This window comes from Hydra vulgaris, chromosome 03 (assembly GCF_038396675.1).
Source record: "Hydra vulgaris chromosome 03, alternate assembly HydraT2T_AEP".
Taxonomy (NCBI): Eukaryota; Metazoa; Cnidaria; class Hydrozoa; order Anthoathecata; family Hydridae; genus Hydra; species Hydra vulgaris.
This window is the reverse complement of record NC_088922.1, coordinates 29,644,495-29,660,825: the sequence shown is the minus strand read 5'-3', so window position 1 is coordinate 29,660,825 and position 16,331 is coordinate 29,644,495. Positions and strand designations below refer to the sequence as shown.

The 16,331-nt window shown below is 29.2% G+C and overlaps 1 protein-coding gene across 1 annotated transcript in view; it reads left to right on the top strand.

Moving 5' to 3' along the window:
* Nucleotides 1-302: 302 nt before the first annotated feature.
* The window catches only part of LOC101238359 (kinesin-like protein KIFC3), a 98,565-nt gene continuing 82,536 nt past the window's right edge, over nucleotides 303-16,331 (top strand). Inside the window, exons 1-5 of the mRNA XM_065792901.1 lie at nucleotides 303-397; nucleotides 936-1,370; nucleotides 1,441-1,632; nucleotides 15,880-15,990; nucleotides 16,199-16,261. Coding sequence (XP_065648973.1) covers nucleotides 1,170-1,370; nucleotides 1,441-1,632; nucleotides 15,880-15,990; nucleotides 16,199-16,261 — 567 coding nt within the window. The 5' untranslated portion in view covers nucleotides 303-397; nucleotides 936-1,169. The remainder of the gene's footprint in view (nucleotides 398-935; nucleotides 1,371-1,440; nucleotides 1,633-15,879; nucleotides 15,991-16,198; nucleotides 16,262-16,331) is intronic.

Sequence of the window (16,331 nt, the reverse complement as noted above, 5' to 3'; positions counted from 1 at the left end):
TTAAATTTTTCAGAAACTATTGTAATATTGCAAATAAATTTTTTCTTTCAAAAACATTTTTGACAATTAAAATTTATTGATTAGTTTATAGAGAACCAAATGTCAAATTTTTGTCAAATCACCACTGAGTGTAGGATGCATCAATTAAAAGTGTGTGATATTAATAATAATTAACCTTCTCAATTGGCTTTTTTTTTTACTTAACTTTTTTTTTTACTTTTTACAATTTACTTAAATTTGCAATTTTCAATTTACTTGATTTTTTATCTATTTTTCAAAAATCAGTTTACTTAACTTTGCTTAAATTTAATTAAATTTAGAAGTTAAAGAGGAGTTTTTACAACACGAACCTGAAGAGACTGATAAACAAAATCAGCAGCTGCTTAAGAAACAAAAGGTGATCCTTATAAAGCTAACAAAGAACTATAAACAATGAACAGCGTTAAATGTTGTAAATCCAAATACATTACTGAGTTGTATCTAAGTGCAAATCAGCATAAGCACAAAATGGCATAAGCGCATGAAACTATTTTACAATTTGACATTTGTAGGAAACTACAATTGTTCAGGGAAGTTATTCCAGTTTGTGCATATGCATATTTACTCTTTGGCAAGTTTGTATACTTAGTTTGCACTTGTGCCAATGTTAAAAACTGCTCTTTAATGACTCAAGGGCTATTCTAGGAAAATAGTTTGGGCGGCGGTACCCCCCGCCCCTCATTCTGGCGCATAAGAAAAAAAGAAAAATAAGGTCAAATACATTCAAATACGTCCAAATATGCTGCCAATGTCAATGCTGACAAAAAGGGTCTAGAATAGCCCATGTTAATATACCTAGTTTAACACCATTATGTCAGTTCTGGCAATATCTTTAAACTATATTATGTTAATAATTTTAAATAAAAATTTAACTAAATTTTTAATATGAGTTATAGGTTTTAGAAGATTCAATTTTACATTATGAAAGTAATTTAATAAATGATGAAGTTAAAAGAAGAATTAAAACAATAAAAAAAACCTACGAATGTCAGTTGGAAGATAAACGAAAGTTAATTAGAGAACTTCAACACTTAGTAAATGTACTGGAAACTGATATAAAAGCAATCATAAATAAAAAGGAAAGTACAGAAGTGGTTTTTAACATTTCTGATGTTGTAAAAAGATTTTCAATGGAAGTAAATGATCTTAGTATAAGCAAATCAAAATTATTAGCTACTGTTTCTAATCTTGAAAACAAGGTAGAAATGCAGAAGAAAGAAATTGACGACTTAAACAATATTATTCGGAATGAGTATGTTGCTAAGGAAGATTATGAATTTCTTCAATCAGAGAAATGTTTGTTTTTTCAAAACTTGGAGTCATATAAAAAGGTGAAATATTTATAATAGTAAAATTAAAGCGAATCAGGAATGTTTTAAAAGTTTTTTGATTTTCCTTTAGAGTGCAGGGGATAGCCTAATTCAAGTTAGCAATATGAAAAAACAAATGAAAGAGTTGCAAGAACAATTTGTTAATAAAGAACAAGAGTATTCTGTTCAGATGCAATCTTTAAAAAATGAAAACCGTTTATTGAAAAAAAAGTTTCATGAAGTTGAAGAAAAGTATATGCTAATGGCATTTACTCCTGCTAAAGTAAAATTTTTTTTTCAATATCTGTGGTATTTTATTTTTACAGTTGAAGCATATGTTATATAAGCAACTATTGATATTTTACAATTAATTGATGAATCCTATATTTTATATATAATATATCAAATATAGCTATATTTTATAGCTATATTTGAGAGGCTGATTTGACCACCACAAAATTGTTTTAATTTATCTTTTATTTGTGAAAGATTAATAAAAGATTTATTTCATGGTCTTTGTAATAATTTGTCACCTATATTATAAATATTGTCACCTATATATATATATAAAATTCATCAGACTTATACCTCCCTTTTTTCTTTATTGCTCTACTTCTAAAGAATCTTTTTGATGTTAATTAAAATCAAATTGATTGAGTTCATTCCCTTAATCTTTTTGGCATTATTGTTGTTATTGATGACTAATCACATTGAATGACTTGAAACTAGTACCACTAACCCTGCTGGGTAGTGGTACTAGTTCATTAATTATGCGTTTCTCAAACTTGTACTCAGTGAATTGTTTTCAGAGGCTGATATATATGTGTATATATATATATATATATATATATATATATATATATATATATATATATATATATATATATATATATATATATATATATGTATATGTATATGTATATATATACAACCCTCAGAATTAGGAAAAATGAGGTCGGCAATAACTTGCCGACTTCAATCTTTTAGAGGTCAACATCAGGTCGGCAAAAAATATTTGAAACAAAGGTCTTACCATAAAACATAGAAACGAGGTCGGCAATTTTTCGCCGACCTCAAACATTTTCAGGTCGGCAGTTAGATCGGCATTGCTGATTGCCGACCCGAATTCCGAGGTTTGTATATATATATATATATATATATATATATATATATATATATATATATATATATATATATATATATATATATATATATATGCTTTTTAAAAATTACCATGCTATGCAAAATGCTTTGCAAATTATTAAATTCATAAATTATTATGTAAATATATTAAATGCATAAATTATGTAATTAATAAATACATAATTAAATATATAATAAAAATGTATAATTAAAAAAAAAAATTATTAAATACATAAATTACTATGTAAAGATATTAAATGCATAAATTATTAAGTTTACTTTATTAAATAAAGTAACAAATTAAATATAAATATGTTTACGATAAACCCATTTTATTTAAATTATCAAAGAATATGTAATTACATTTATATAAATATGCAAGGCTTGTGATGAAGAAAATCGTCAAGCATGTTATATCGCGCTTGTATATTTAGAATATGTTTTTGACAAGCGTGATTATGTGCGCTCGAGATAACGTCGGCGAGCGCGATCATGAAAATTGCTGAAGGCGATGCTTATAAAAAGCTTTTTCATATCTTTTTATATCTGTTTTTTATTTGTTACATAATTCTTTCGTCAAAAAATGTTTGAGTTAGTATTTTCATACTCATGAAACTACTTCAATGAAGTAGATTTTTATACTTCTAAACTTCTTGTATATTGTCAGACCGCGATTTTATTTTTAACTATTTATGTTTTAAAAAAATGATATCAAACAAAAACGCAACTATTTATTGATTTAGTATTGAAGTATAATTTAGTGACTTAGTTTTGCTTCGTTGTTTTGATATATGTATTTTAAAATGTTACGCTGTAAACTTAATTAACGGTTAATCGTTTTTATATTTCTTGATTTTTTTTCAAATTAATTGTTTAATTTTTTTAGATAGCTATGTATCTATATTATAGCTATATTCTATCAACTTTTTATTAAATAAATGTTGACATCATTACTTTTTTTTCTTTTTGAATGTCCTTGATTGCGAACATTCTAAACAACAGAATCGTTTTAAATTTGAGTTAAAATATAGAATAGTTAATAAAAAACCTATACTATGAACAAGAACTAATTTTAATAATTACTCTATTATTAATATTTATTTTTATTATAAATGATGTGTGGAGTATTACAAACAATAAATCAGATAAATCTTACTTGATATTTTCACAAGATTAAAAATACTCTGCAGTTTCTATTTTCTTATAATGGTTTTCTAATTTTCTATTCTTATTTTATTTGCGCACTTTTGTATTCACATTGTGTTTCCACGTGCGCATTCCATTATTGAAATTAGTGACTATTAACGACTTCAAACTGCTCATTCATTACGTTAGTGCAAAAGAGAACGGTGTAGTGCTTTTTATATTTTATATCAGTGCTTTGATAATAGAATATCTTTAATAAAAATCTTTTTTAAATATTTTATGAAAATAAAAAAGTAATCCTGAACTATTGGACCAGCGTTATTTTATACGCTCGTTATAAGCTGGTTATAAGCGGTAGTGGTTTAGTGGTAGAGCGCTCGCTTCATAAGCGAGAGGTTCCGAGTTTGATCCCCACCACGTCAAATGGTAGTACCACGCTCAACTTGTTTCTCCGCGCAGCGGCCTTGTTCGTCAAGGTTCGTGTTTCGGAGTTATAGAGTTGAGAGAGGGTTATAACCACAATTAAGTAGCCTCCTCATCTGTAGTGGTCTTCTGGGCCTTGGGAGGTGAAATAACAAAAAAATTAATAAATATTAAACTCTAAATTTTAATTAATAAGTAATTGCAATGTTTTAACATAAATGATAAAAAAAAAAGAAGACGCATTTTACTAACATAGCCGTGTGTTCAACTTCAATTTTTGTTTTGTATAAAAAATAAAAAGTTCAAAAAATAAAGTTTATATACAATACTGAATTTATTAATAGTTTTGGAACAACTTAAATGATTAGAAAAAACTTGCCGACTTCAATCTTTTAGGTCGGCAAAAATTATTTGAAACAAAGATGTTAATTATTATATATATATATATATATATATATATATATATATATATATATATATATATATATATATATATATATATATATATATTCATATTTATATAATAATTATTATTATTATTATTATTATTATTATATATATATATATATATATATATATATATATATATATATATATATATATATATATATATATATATGTATATATATATATATTCACAAGGCTCGAAATAAGTGCTGAACATTGGACATTGTCCGTCACTTGTCTGGTAAAAAACAACATCTATTAGTCATTTTGTCCGACCCATATTTTATGTGCATTTATTTTCTATATTATTAATTATTATATATATATATATATATATATATATATATATATATATATATATATATTATTATTATTATTATTATTATTATTATTATTATTATTATTATTATCATTATATATACATATACATATATATATATATATAATAATTAACATCATTAATAGTATGTGTAATAATTTTATAAGCATTAAAACATCATATATGGTATCATACTATTTATTTCTTTTTTTATGTGATACTTCAGCTCATATAGCAAGAGCCATTGTCAAACTAATAAAGATTTTTATTTTATATACAACTATTTATATATAGTTATTATTTATTTATTATTATTTATTTAGAAATAAGCCTTCCAATGAATATCTTTATTTTGATGGAAAAGCACCTTAATAAAAACAATGTCAGGTTGTAGTATTAAAAAATGAAAGAATGGAACTGAAATTAGTTGCACTGTGCTTGAAGGACGGAAAGGCAGAAACTATTTTTTTTTTTTTTTTTGTAAATTCACCTTCCCAAGGCCTAGAACGCCACTACAGACAAGGAGGCTACTTAATTGTGGTTATAACCCTCTCTCAACTCTATAACTCCGAAACATGAAACTTGACAAACAAGTCCGCTGCGCGGAGAAACAAGTTAAGCGCGGTACTACCAGGGACGTGGTGGGATCGAACTCAGAACCTCTCGCTTATGAAGCAAGTGCTCTACCACTACACCACTACCCCATTTATTGATGGAATTTCAGTGTTCTGAGTTCTTCAGGAATATAATTTATGGAGTGCTGTAAAGATGATAGTGACTGACACAACCAATGTTAACACAGGTAAAAAAAATAGCGTTGTTGTAACTTTGACAAATATTTTAAGGGGAGGAGTTTGACAAACAGTTGTTTATTTCTTGCCAGCATCACTTGCTTGATAGGATTCTGTGTGTGGTGATGGATGAAAAAATTGGAGAATGCACCAAGTCTCCAAAAATTGAGTATCCTTTTGTACCTTGTTGAACAGTTATGAGAAATTGCATAACTGTTCAACAAGGTACAAAATTTGTGAATGTGACAGAAGTATTTTTTGATAAGTCAGGCTGGAGGGATGACATAAAATTTTGCATTGTCTGACACTTCTTTTCAAATTTTATAAAAAAAAAGGACAGTTTCTACTTGCTAACTTTCAAGCAATTCCTAATATAAGTAATGCACATTGTAATTCAAAAGCCGTCCTTGCCATTTTTGCTTTTGTTCTCATACCTAAAACATGGCCAACATTACAGAAAATCTACAGATTTATTTTGTAACTGGAAAAAGTTTGCTGATAAATTTTACAGCAAGGTAGAGTACAGTAACTTGTTACAAATACTGAAAAGTTACATATAGGGGTTACTGGTATTGGAGAAACTGAAAATGGGAACCATCAGCATTGAAGATACCAAGAAGCAACCAGTGCCTGGAACGTGCAATAAAAGTGATGCAGGAGCTGTATTCAGTTGAGACAAATGCAGTCTAGATTTTAAGTAATAGACAGTGATGTACTGATGTATATTAATCATAAATATAGACAGTACAAAGCATATGCTATGCTCTAGTAACTGTAATAGTTAGTGTGTCGACAGTTATTAAACAAGGTACATTGTTAACTTATAACATACAATTTGATATTTTGATTTGGGGGTGAACATATTTTCACAAGATATTGTAATAACTATTTTTTTTCTTTGGTTTTGAGTAATTATTCATTAAACTGACATACAGGAACATAAGATTGTAAAAAAGTTATATCCTTAACATATATATATATATATATATATATATATATATATATATATATATATATATATATATATATATATATATATATATATATATATATATATTTTAGGGTGGAGTGATTTTCATACCTTTTTTGGAAATTCAACTTTAGTAACCTGGGAGTAAGTTCAACAGGGTAAAATATGAGCGCATGAAAAATTTCAGCTATCCAAAATAAAAAATGCAAGCTTAATCGACTTTGAAAAAATGCAAAAAAACTCAATTTTTCTTAATTTTCACATTTTTCTGCAATTTATGAAATCAATTAATAAAAATATCAAACCAGTCAAAAGTTTATTTTTTCAAATAAATTTATTCATAATGAAATGGTCAAATAAATTAATAATAAATTATAAAAATTTTATTTAATACAATGGTATATACGCATTTAAACATTTAATTTATTTTTAGCTAGTTTTTATGCCTCATTTTAACGCACATCTTTTTTTTTTTGTTGTTTTTTTGTTATTCACCTCCTCAAGGCCGAGAAGGCCACTACAGATGAGAAGGCTACTTAATAGTGGTTTTAACCCTCTCTCAACTCTATAACTCCGAAACACGAACCTTAAGGAACAAGGCCACTGCGCGGAGAAACAAGTTGAGCGTGGTACTACCAGGGATGTGGTGGGGATCGAACTCGGAACCTCTCGCTTATAAAGCGAGCGCTTTACCACTACACCACTACCGCATATTAATATAAGACACCACTACACATCCATTAATATAAGATACAATTAAGTTTTAAACAGCAAACTTAAAATTACTAACTAAACTGTATATACAAAGTTTACTTATGTAAGTCATTTTTAGTTTTTTAAAGTACAATTAGTTGAATACTTTATATAATTATATACTAAAGGATTTAGATAATTATAGTTATATAGGTCTTAAAAGTGCTTACAAACAATTTGAGTAATTTTAACCTCAAAATTATCCAAGATGTAAGTAATTAATAATTACCAGAAATGAATAAAGGAATAATAAATTGCACAATTTATTGTTGACTAAATACTTTAAACATAATTGGTACATGTACCCATTTGGTTTAAAATATCTAGCAAATTGTGAATTTAGATAAGGCTGAAGATTTGCAACTATTACACTATTTGGAAAAACCTTCAAAAATTATTTCTATGGCCCCTGAAGTGCTTAATTTTTTATTCGAAAACAGTGATTATTACAGTGATCAACTTAATAAACTAGTAATAAAAATAGTCATAGATAACCATCACCAAAATCCAAACATGTTTTTAACACTACAAGCACTTAAATTCATGAATATAAGTGTTTATCAAGATTTCAATTGCTAAAGGCTTGAACATATGCGAAATGTTTCTAAAATAAATATCTTGCAAATGTGAGTTGAACACTTTACCACTACCCTACTACTGCATTGGTCCTAAATACTAAACACACTTTTATATTCCTCGCAATCAAAAAAGTAAAATTGAGTACATTCATATAAAGATGTTTTATTAACATCAAATGCATAACAAAATTTTTTATTAAAACCACAAAGTCATTTTCTAGTTTCAAAATATGGTCGAATTTCCCTGGATTTTAGTTTAATCAAAATATATTTATGATGAGCTTCCCTGCCATTTACTTGGTGACTAGCCTCTGTAACTGATTTGACATCGCGTTCTACGCTCTGTGCATGAGAAGGAAATTTGGGTAAGTTCAGAACTTCTTTAGTTGCAATTAGTGCATCGATTTCGTCATCCTTTAAACATATTGTTGATGCCGGTTCACTGCTTTTCTTAATGTCAATTAATTCTGTCCAAGAAGTTGCTTGAAAGTTTATGCCAACATTAGCAATATTTGTAACACGGCATTCTTTATCTTTACTTGTCCTGAGTTTTTTAATGACTCGTAATGTCTGTTCCCTTATGTTAGAATCTTCATCTCTAAGCATACAAAAAGTTCTCAGGCAATAGGCATAATAAATTTTTTAGATTTTTAAAACAAATATTCTGTATTTCCCCATCTTGCTTTCTTATCTGTTCTGACATTTCACAAAATATACTTGGAGAGTCCATAAATTTAGAAGACCTTTTGGTAAGAAACTAAATGTATGCATACACTTGTACAATAAAATTCACAAGCCTTACATGGTTTAGACATGGTGCTTCAGTATGAGTATACAAAGCCATGATTCGAATTGCTAAAGTCAACCATCTTGCGTTGTTTAGTGGACCAATTTTTCTTCTAAAAAATATGGGATTGACAAATCCTTTAGAAATTCCAAAGCAATATTTAAATATTAGTCTTTGATCGTGACTTAAATCAATAATCACTTCAATGGGAATATTTAGTATCTCCACTGGAGTATCAATTTTGGTAAACTTCACTTGTGGATTAAGATGGAAATCTATAGAAACTATAGAAAAATCTATTGGAAAGCAAATAGGTCCTGAAAATTTATTTGGACACTTCGAACTGCAATAAACTATTTTGAATACTTTTCGAAATGGAAATTCATTGTGATGCAAAGTACATCCAATAAAGTGTGTTTTTCTTCCTAATTTCTTTTCTAAACATACAACAATTGCAGTTTTGAAACCTGTATTGACATTTGTATTATAAAGAAGAAGGGCTTGTACTAAATTTAAACTATAATACTCTTTCAGAACATTATATAAAATTTCACTTTGAAGCAAACCAGTTGCACCATTTGATGGGAGATTTTTATGATAGAGATATGAACCATTTTTAAAACTATTTTCATCAGTAAAAGTTAAATGAGTTTCTTTTTCAGTAACTCTTGACAAGTGAGTTTCTCCATTTTCAACGACATCCTTTAACTGAAGAGCATTTTTATCATCTTTACCATCAACACCCAAACACACCAAGTTACTTAAATTATTATCATGTTGATCACAATATCTTGACATTATTTTCTTCTTCTCTCTATAAAACAACTCAAAGTATTATATTTAGCTAAATATCATATTAAATGGTTTGTAAACAAGCATTTATATAAACTAATAAATAAAGAGAGATATTTATATTTGTCTAACTTATATAATGAAATAGTATTTACTTCTCAATTTTGCTTCAATCTACAACTTGATTTAAATCTCCATGTTTAATGATTTCATAATCTAGAAGTAGAGCATTTGCTAGTACAGCTGCAGCACGAGATGAGACATCATACCTACAAATAAGAAACTATGAAATAAATAAGCAAAACTGAAAAAGCAAAGTATATTATCTATATGTGATCCTTAACATTCTATATTCACCCTCTCCTCTCCCACATTAAAAAAAAACCTACTGGGGATGAACAATGGTGAGACTTTTTTATATATACTATTTTAAAAGTGTGAAAAAAAAAAGATTTTTTTTTCACACTTTTAATATAGTATATGTAAAAAATTCTCATCTAAACTCAATATGTATAAAAATTTTATACACCTGACAGCCTCCATTGCAAATCTATCAAGTTTAATTAAATTATATTGAGAACATTTAATGGATTATATTCTTCCTCAGAATCATTTACCTGTAAAAATACTTAGTATTTAAAATATTAAAAAAAAACATATATCTCAAGCAGCACACTTTGTAGGGCCAACATTTAAAAAACGTTGTAACAAAGCTGTTTTAGTGTTGCCCCAAAGTGTGCTCTTTGCAATATAAATATACATATATATATATATATATATATATATATATATATATATATATATATATATATATATATATATATATATATATATATATATATATATATATATATACTACTACTATATACATATATACATATATATATATATATATATATATATATATATATATATATATATATATATATATACAATATATATATATTTATATATATATATATATATATATATATATATATATATATATATATATATATATATATATATATACTACTACTACTATATACGCCTTTTTAGGCAAAGGCTAGGAGATGCCAACTCCGATTTAAAACACCCCCTGCCTTGGGGCTCTTGGTTGAGTAAAGGCTAGAGATGGTGTCTCTATAAAAATACTCATCTTGGGCAGATGTTAAATGCACCCAGCTACTGTCTTGTAGAAGGCCTCCTAGGCAAAGACTTAAGGGGTAAACAGAATCTATCTGTTGACCAGCTTGTTTCCAGTTTAGGATGTTGAATGCTGGATCTTCTTGACTCAATGCATGGGTTTTGCTTGTGTCTCTGTTTTTATGACTAGGCAACTCATTCTATTATCTCCTAATGAGGGTACAGCTCTAAAACTCAGTTTTTTGGTTCTGAGGCCGGCTGGTAGTCAGGTTTCCCGAACTCTGTGGTAGCTCTCAGAGAGGCTGATTCCATCAACAGCTGAAAAATATCAGAGTATTAACAGTGCCATGTTGCGCATGGATGGTGTCCCTGTTTGTATTTTTGGTGTGCATTGCGGAGGCCACATTTGGAGCCCTTTGTTACGGCTTAGGGTTTATTAATAGTAATGAGGCAATTGCTTGGGATATTAAGCAGTGATCTGAGTACTATCTATGGTTTGAGTCAAGTTCTTCAATCTAATTTAAAAATGAATAAAGTACCAAAAACTATAAAACACAAAAAACCATCATCATCACCAAGTTCTCTAAACCTATCATTCACTAATGTTCGTGGTCTTCGAAGTAACTTTTCTTCTGTTGAGTCATATCTCTTGCAAAGTTCACCAGACCTACTTGCTCTTTGTGAGACTAATTGTAGTTCAGCAGTCTCATTTTGTAATCTTAGTGTTGATGGTTATCTTCCTCTAATTCGTAAAGACTCCATTAGTCACATGCATGGCCTCGGCATTTACATTCGAAAGAATTCACCCATTTGTTGTGAAACTAGGTTTGATTCCACAGACTATTCTTTTATGTGCTTTCGTTTAGCACCACTTCACTCTATTGTCTTTCTCTTTGTTCTATATCGCTCTCCTTCATCACAAGACTGCACACTTTTTGATGTTATTTCTGATCATATTGACCAAGCCCTCTCTCTTTATCCATCAGCTAATATAGTTGTTGTCGGTGACTTTAATGCTCACCACTCTGAACGGCTTGGCTCTAGTGTCAGTGATTCTGCAGGCATTAAAGTCCACAACTTTTGCCTTTCTCAATCCCTAACTCAAATAGTCAACTTTGCAACTCGCTTTCCAGACTACCCGCATCATTTACCTTCTCTACTCGACTTGTCTTGTTTCTGATCCTAGTCAGTGCTCAGTTTCTCAACATTTACCCTTAGGTGCTTCTGATTACAGTTTGATCTCTCTAAAACTAATATCTCATTCTTCTTCATCACCTGAATCCCCCTATTATCGAACCTCTTACAACTACAGTAAAGATGACTGGGATTCTTTCCCAGTGATTTTCTTCGTGATGGCCCTTGGGTAGAAATCTTTCGTCTTCCTGTCAACAAATGTGCTTCTTGCATAACTTCGTTGATCCAGGCTGGCATGCTGTGCTGCTGCGATTGCCAATCGAAACCGTTACTTCCATATTCATCAGCAAAACAATTCTCCAGAAAACAGACGTCTGTTTATTACTGCTAGAAATAGTTGTAAAAAGGTTTTGTCTAACGCCAAAACCCGCTATTCTCAGGTCATGAAATCTCGTATCTCATCTCAAAAATTAGGCTCTCGTGACTTCTGGAGAATCTTTAATTATAGCAATAATAAAGGCAAATCTATAATTCCACCTCTCTTGTATGGTTCAGACTTTGTCACCTCACCTAAAGACAAAGCCGAATTGTTTGCTAAAAACTTTTCATCAATATCATCTCTTGATTCCACTAGTTGCGTTCTACCTGATATTGCCAACAAACAGGTTGATCCACTGCTTGACATTCATATCACTCCAGCATCTGTATCTAAAGTGATTTCCTGCCTAGACTCTTCTACAGCTTGTGGCCCGGACAACATACCTGTTATTGTCTTGCAGAAGTGTTCTCCGGAGCTGTCGTCTATACTCTCAAAACTATTCAACAAGTGCTTATCAGAGTCTTGCTTTCCAGCCTGCTGGAAAGCGGCATCTGTTATCCCTATCTTCAAAAATTCTGGAGAGCAATCTGATTCGTCTAACTACCGTCCCATAAGTCTTCTTCCTATCGTAAGCAAGGTTTTTGAATCTTTAATTAACAAACACTTAATTTCTCATCTTGAATCTAATAACTTACTTTCTGACCATCAATATGGATTTCGATCTTCTCGTTCTGCAGCTGATTTGCTAACAGTAATAACTGACAGGTTTTATCGTATATTAGATAAAGGTGGAGAGGTTAAGGCCATCGCTCTTGACATTTCAAAAGCTTTTGATAAAGTTTGGCATGCTGGTCTTCTCCATAAGCTTTCTTCTTATGGTGTATCCGGCAACATCTTTAAGATCATTGAATCCTTCCTTTCCAATCGTAGCATAAAAGTTGTCCTCGATGGACAACACTCTTCTTCTTATTCTGTAACTTCAGGGGTTCTTCAAGGTTCTATCCTTGGCCCTATACTCTTTTTAATTTACATTAACGATCTTCCAGATATTCTCACATCTAAGGTGGCATTGTTTGCTGATGATACTACCATTTATTCTTGTCGTGATAAGAAACCAACACTCTCTGATTGCTTGGAGGGGGCATTTGAGCTTGAAAAGGATCTCACTTCTGCTACAGCATGGGGCTCAAAGTGGCTGGTGAACTTTAATTCAGATAAAACTCAATTTTTTTCAGCTAATCGTTATCGCAATAATTTAGTTCTTCCTATATTAATGAACAGTGATGTACTCGATGAGTCACCTACTCTTCATCTTCTTGGACTAACTCTTACTTCCAATCTTTCTTGGAAACCATATATCAAACCAGTTGCAAAATTAGCATCTGCTAAGGTTGCATCTCTCTATCAAGCTCGTCACTTTCTTACTTCGGATTCTATTCTCTATCTCTATAAATCTCAAATCCGGCCTTGTATGGAATACTGTTGCCATATCTGGGGCGGATCTTCTAATGATGCCCTTTCTCTTTTAGACAAGGTGCAAAAACGCATTGTAAACATTGTTGGACCTGCTCTTGCAGCCAACCTCCAACCATTATCACATCGTCGTAATGTTGCTTCTCTTTCTCTTTTCTACAAATACTATAATGGGCACTGCTCTAAAGAGCTAGCTTCTCTTGTGCCATCTACTATAATTCATTCTCATGTTACTCGTCATTCAATTAAGTGTCATCCTCTTTCTGTGACTGTTCCTAAGTGCTACAAAAACTCTTATTTGTATAGTTTTTTTCCTCGAACATCAGCTCTTTGGAATTTGCTTCCTTCATCTTGCTTTCCTGAATCATATAATTTGCAATCTTTTAAGTCATCCGTCAATCGTTATCTTGCTCTACAATCTTCATCTTTTCTCTTTTAGTAACTTCCAACTTTAATTAGTGGCTGCTTGCAGCCTTGTTGGAAGCGAAGATGTTTAAAAATATATATATATATATATATATATATATATATATATATATATACAAATATACATATATATGTTACCAAAACACCTGGATTGGATGCTGAAACTTCAGATATGTGACCAGAATCAATTTTAATCAGAAGGCATTTTAACATTATCTATAAGCTCTACTGGAACTAACCTTTCTGGAGTAAATGCACCAGATTTTAAATTAGTCTTTCCTAGCTGATAAATACCTTAAGGACCAATCTTGTTTCTCTGTTCATGAATATATGCCCTGTCTTCAGAAGGGACCTTAAATATAATTTTAAAAAATAATCAACTACTTCAGTTTGATTGAAGTGAAATCAAAGTATAATAATAATTCTTAGTACAATAATTGCAGATTAAAACAACAAATATTCCAATATATACAATAACATATAAAAAATTTAATCAAATACCTTTCTGGTTTTACAAAGACACAAGATGTGCTCTACTTGGCAATTGATGATGCTACACTTAACATCTCTGTCATTACATAAAACAGTTTCTAATTCACAAGTACATGATGAAATATCATTTATCTAAAATCATATCTTGATACTCCTTACTTTTAGATACAACGTCTTCGGTTTATAGATTTTACTCTTTCAAAAAGATTTCTTAATTTTCTTAGGATTGAATTTCTCTGAAGAATAAGTAGATGTGGGTTTACTTTATTCCACAAAGTACTAAGAGAACTCTCAACTTCTTCTGCTATATTCTGTTTTGAAATATTTTGGTTATTAATTTTGGTGAAATAAAAAAACTGAATTACTTGACAAAATGTTGGAAGTTCAGCTGAAGGCATTTCTGATGGGAGAATCTCTGTATTTTCCAAACGAGTTTTTCTGGATTTGCTCTTAGACATTTTTTCTATATTTGCTACTCTTAGGCATTTTGCTATTTATAAATTATAATTTAAAAATTATCTAAAAACAACAAAACAATGCCCATTTTGAAAAAAAAAATCAAAAAATGGCAGTTTTCCTCAAAAATAGATTATGTCTTAATAAATGAACATTTTTGTAAACCAGCCATTTTCCAACCATTATTAGCAAGTACATGTTATACATTTTATTATTATTTTTTGATAACCTATTTACTCCAGGGTTACTATAGTTCTGATTCCAAAATCACTCCACCCTAATATATATATATATATATATATATATATATATATATATATATATATATATATATATATATATATATATATATATATATATTTATATATATATATTTATATAATTTTAGGAAACCATTGTTTCTCTATTACAAGTCCTGAACACATGTTCCTTTAAATCATTTAAATCTAGCTGTTCTTGTGTCTGAATAAAATTTTTTTTTGCAGCAACACAAACCAATACTGTTGGATCTTAGTAAAATAGTAAATCTGTGATTGAGTCCAAATGATGTTTAAAGCCCTACCAAAAATTTTTTTGAAAAGAAATCCTGCAATATTAGAAAAGCTATTAAGAAACACTAAGGCAAATAAGGCACATAGATGGCATGCTTCCTTACTCTAAGTATGCTCTGATGCGCTCTAATGCGCTCTGAGCCTGCTCTGCAAACTCATATATTTAGCTGGTAAGAACATAGTGTTTCACAAAAGACTGAACTCCAACCAAGCCATGTTAATGAACTTGGTTGAAGTTTACTTCAACCAAGTTTATTAACATGGCTTGGTTACTTTACTGTATTATACCACAAGTGATAAATTTAATTTCACCTTTAGATTTGAACTATTGTTGATAAGGAAACTGAACAAAAAATAATAAAAATTTCCATTTAACACAAGTGATAGATTTAATTTCATCTTTAGATTCGAACTGTTGTTGATGAAGAAATAGAACAAAAATTTATAAAAATGAGATCAGAAAAGTTACAATTAGAAGAAGAAGAACATAATTTAAAAAAGTTGCATAGAAGAGAGGTGCGTTATAAATAAATTTTTTAGAGTATATAGATTCATGTAAATGTATAAAAAATTATTGCTTTTTTCCTAATATTAAATTTTTTTTTTTATATATATACTTATATTTTCTTGATATATATAGATATAGATAAATACTAGTTTACTCATAGTATTTTTATATTTTCTGCCTTCTCTATTCTATTTAAATTATTTTTTTCCTTAATAGTTAACACTTTTAACTACTGAATTAGAAATATTAAAAGTGAAGAACGTTAAATTAGAGGCAAAGGTTATATTTTAATTTTATTTTTGGTTTTGATGCATTAAATTTATAAATATTTGTCTTTATTTTTTAAAAT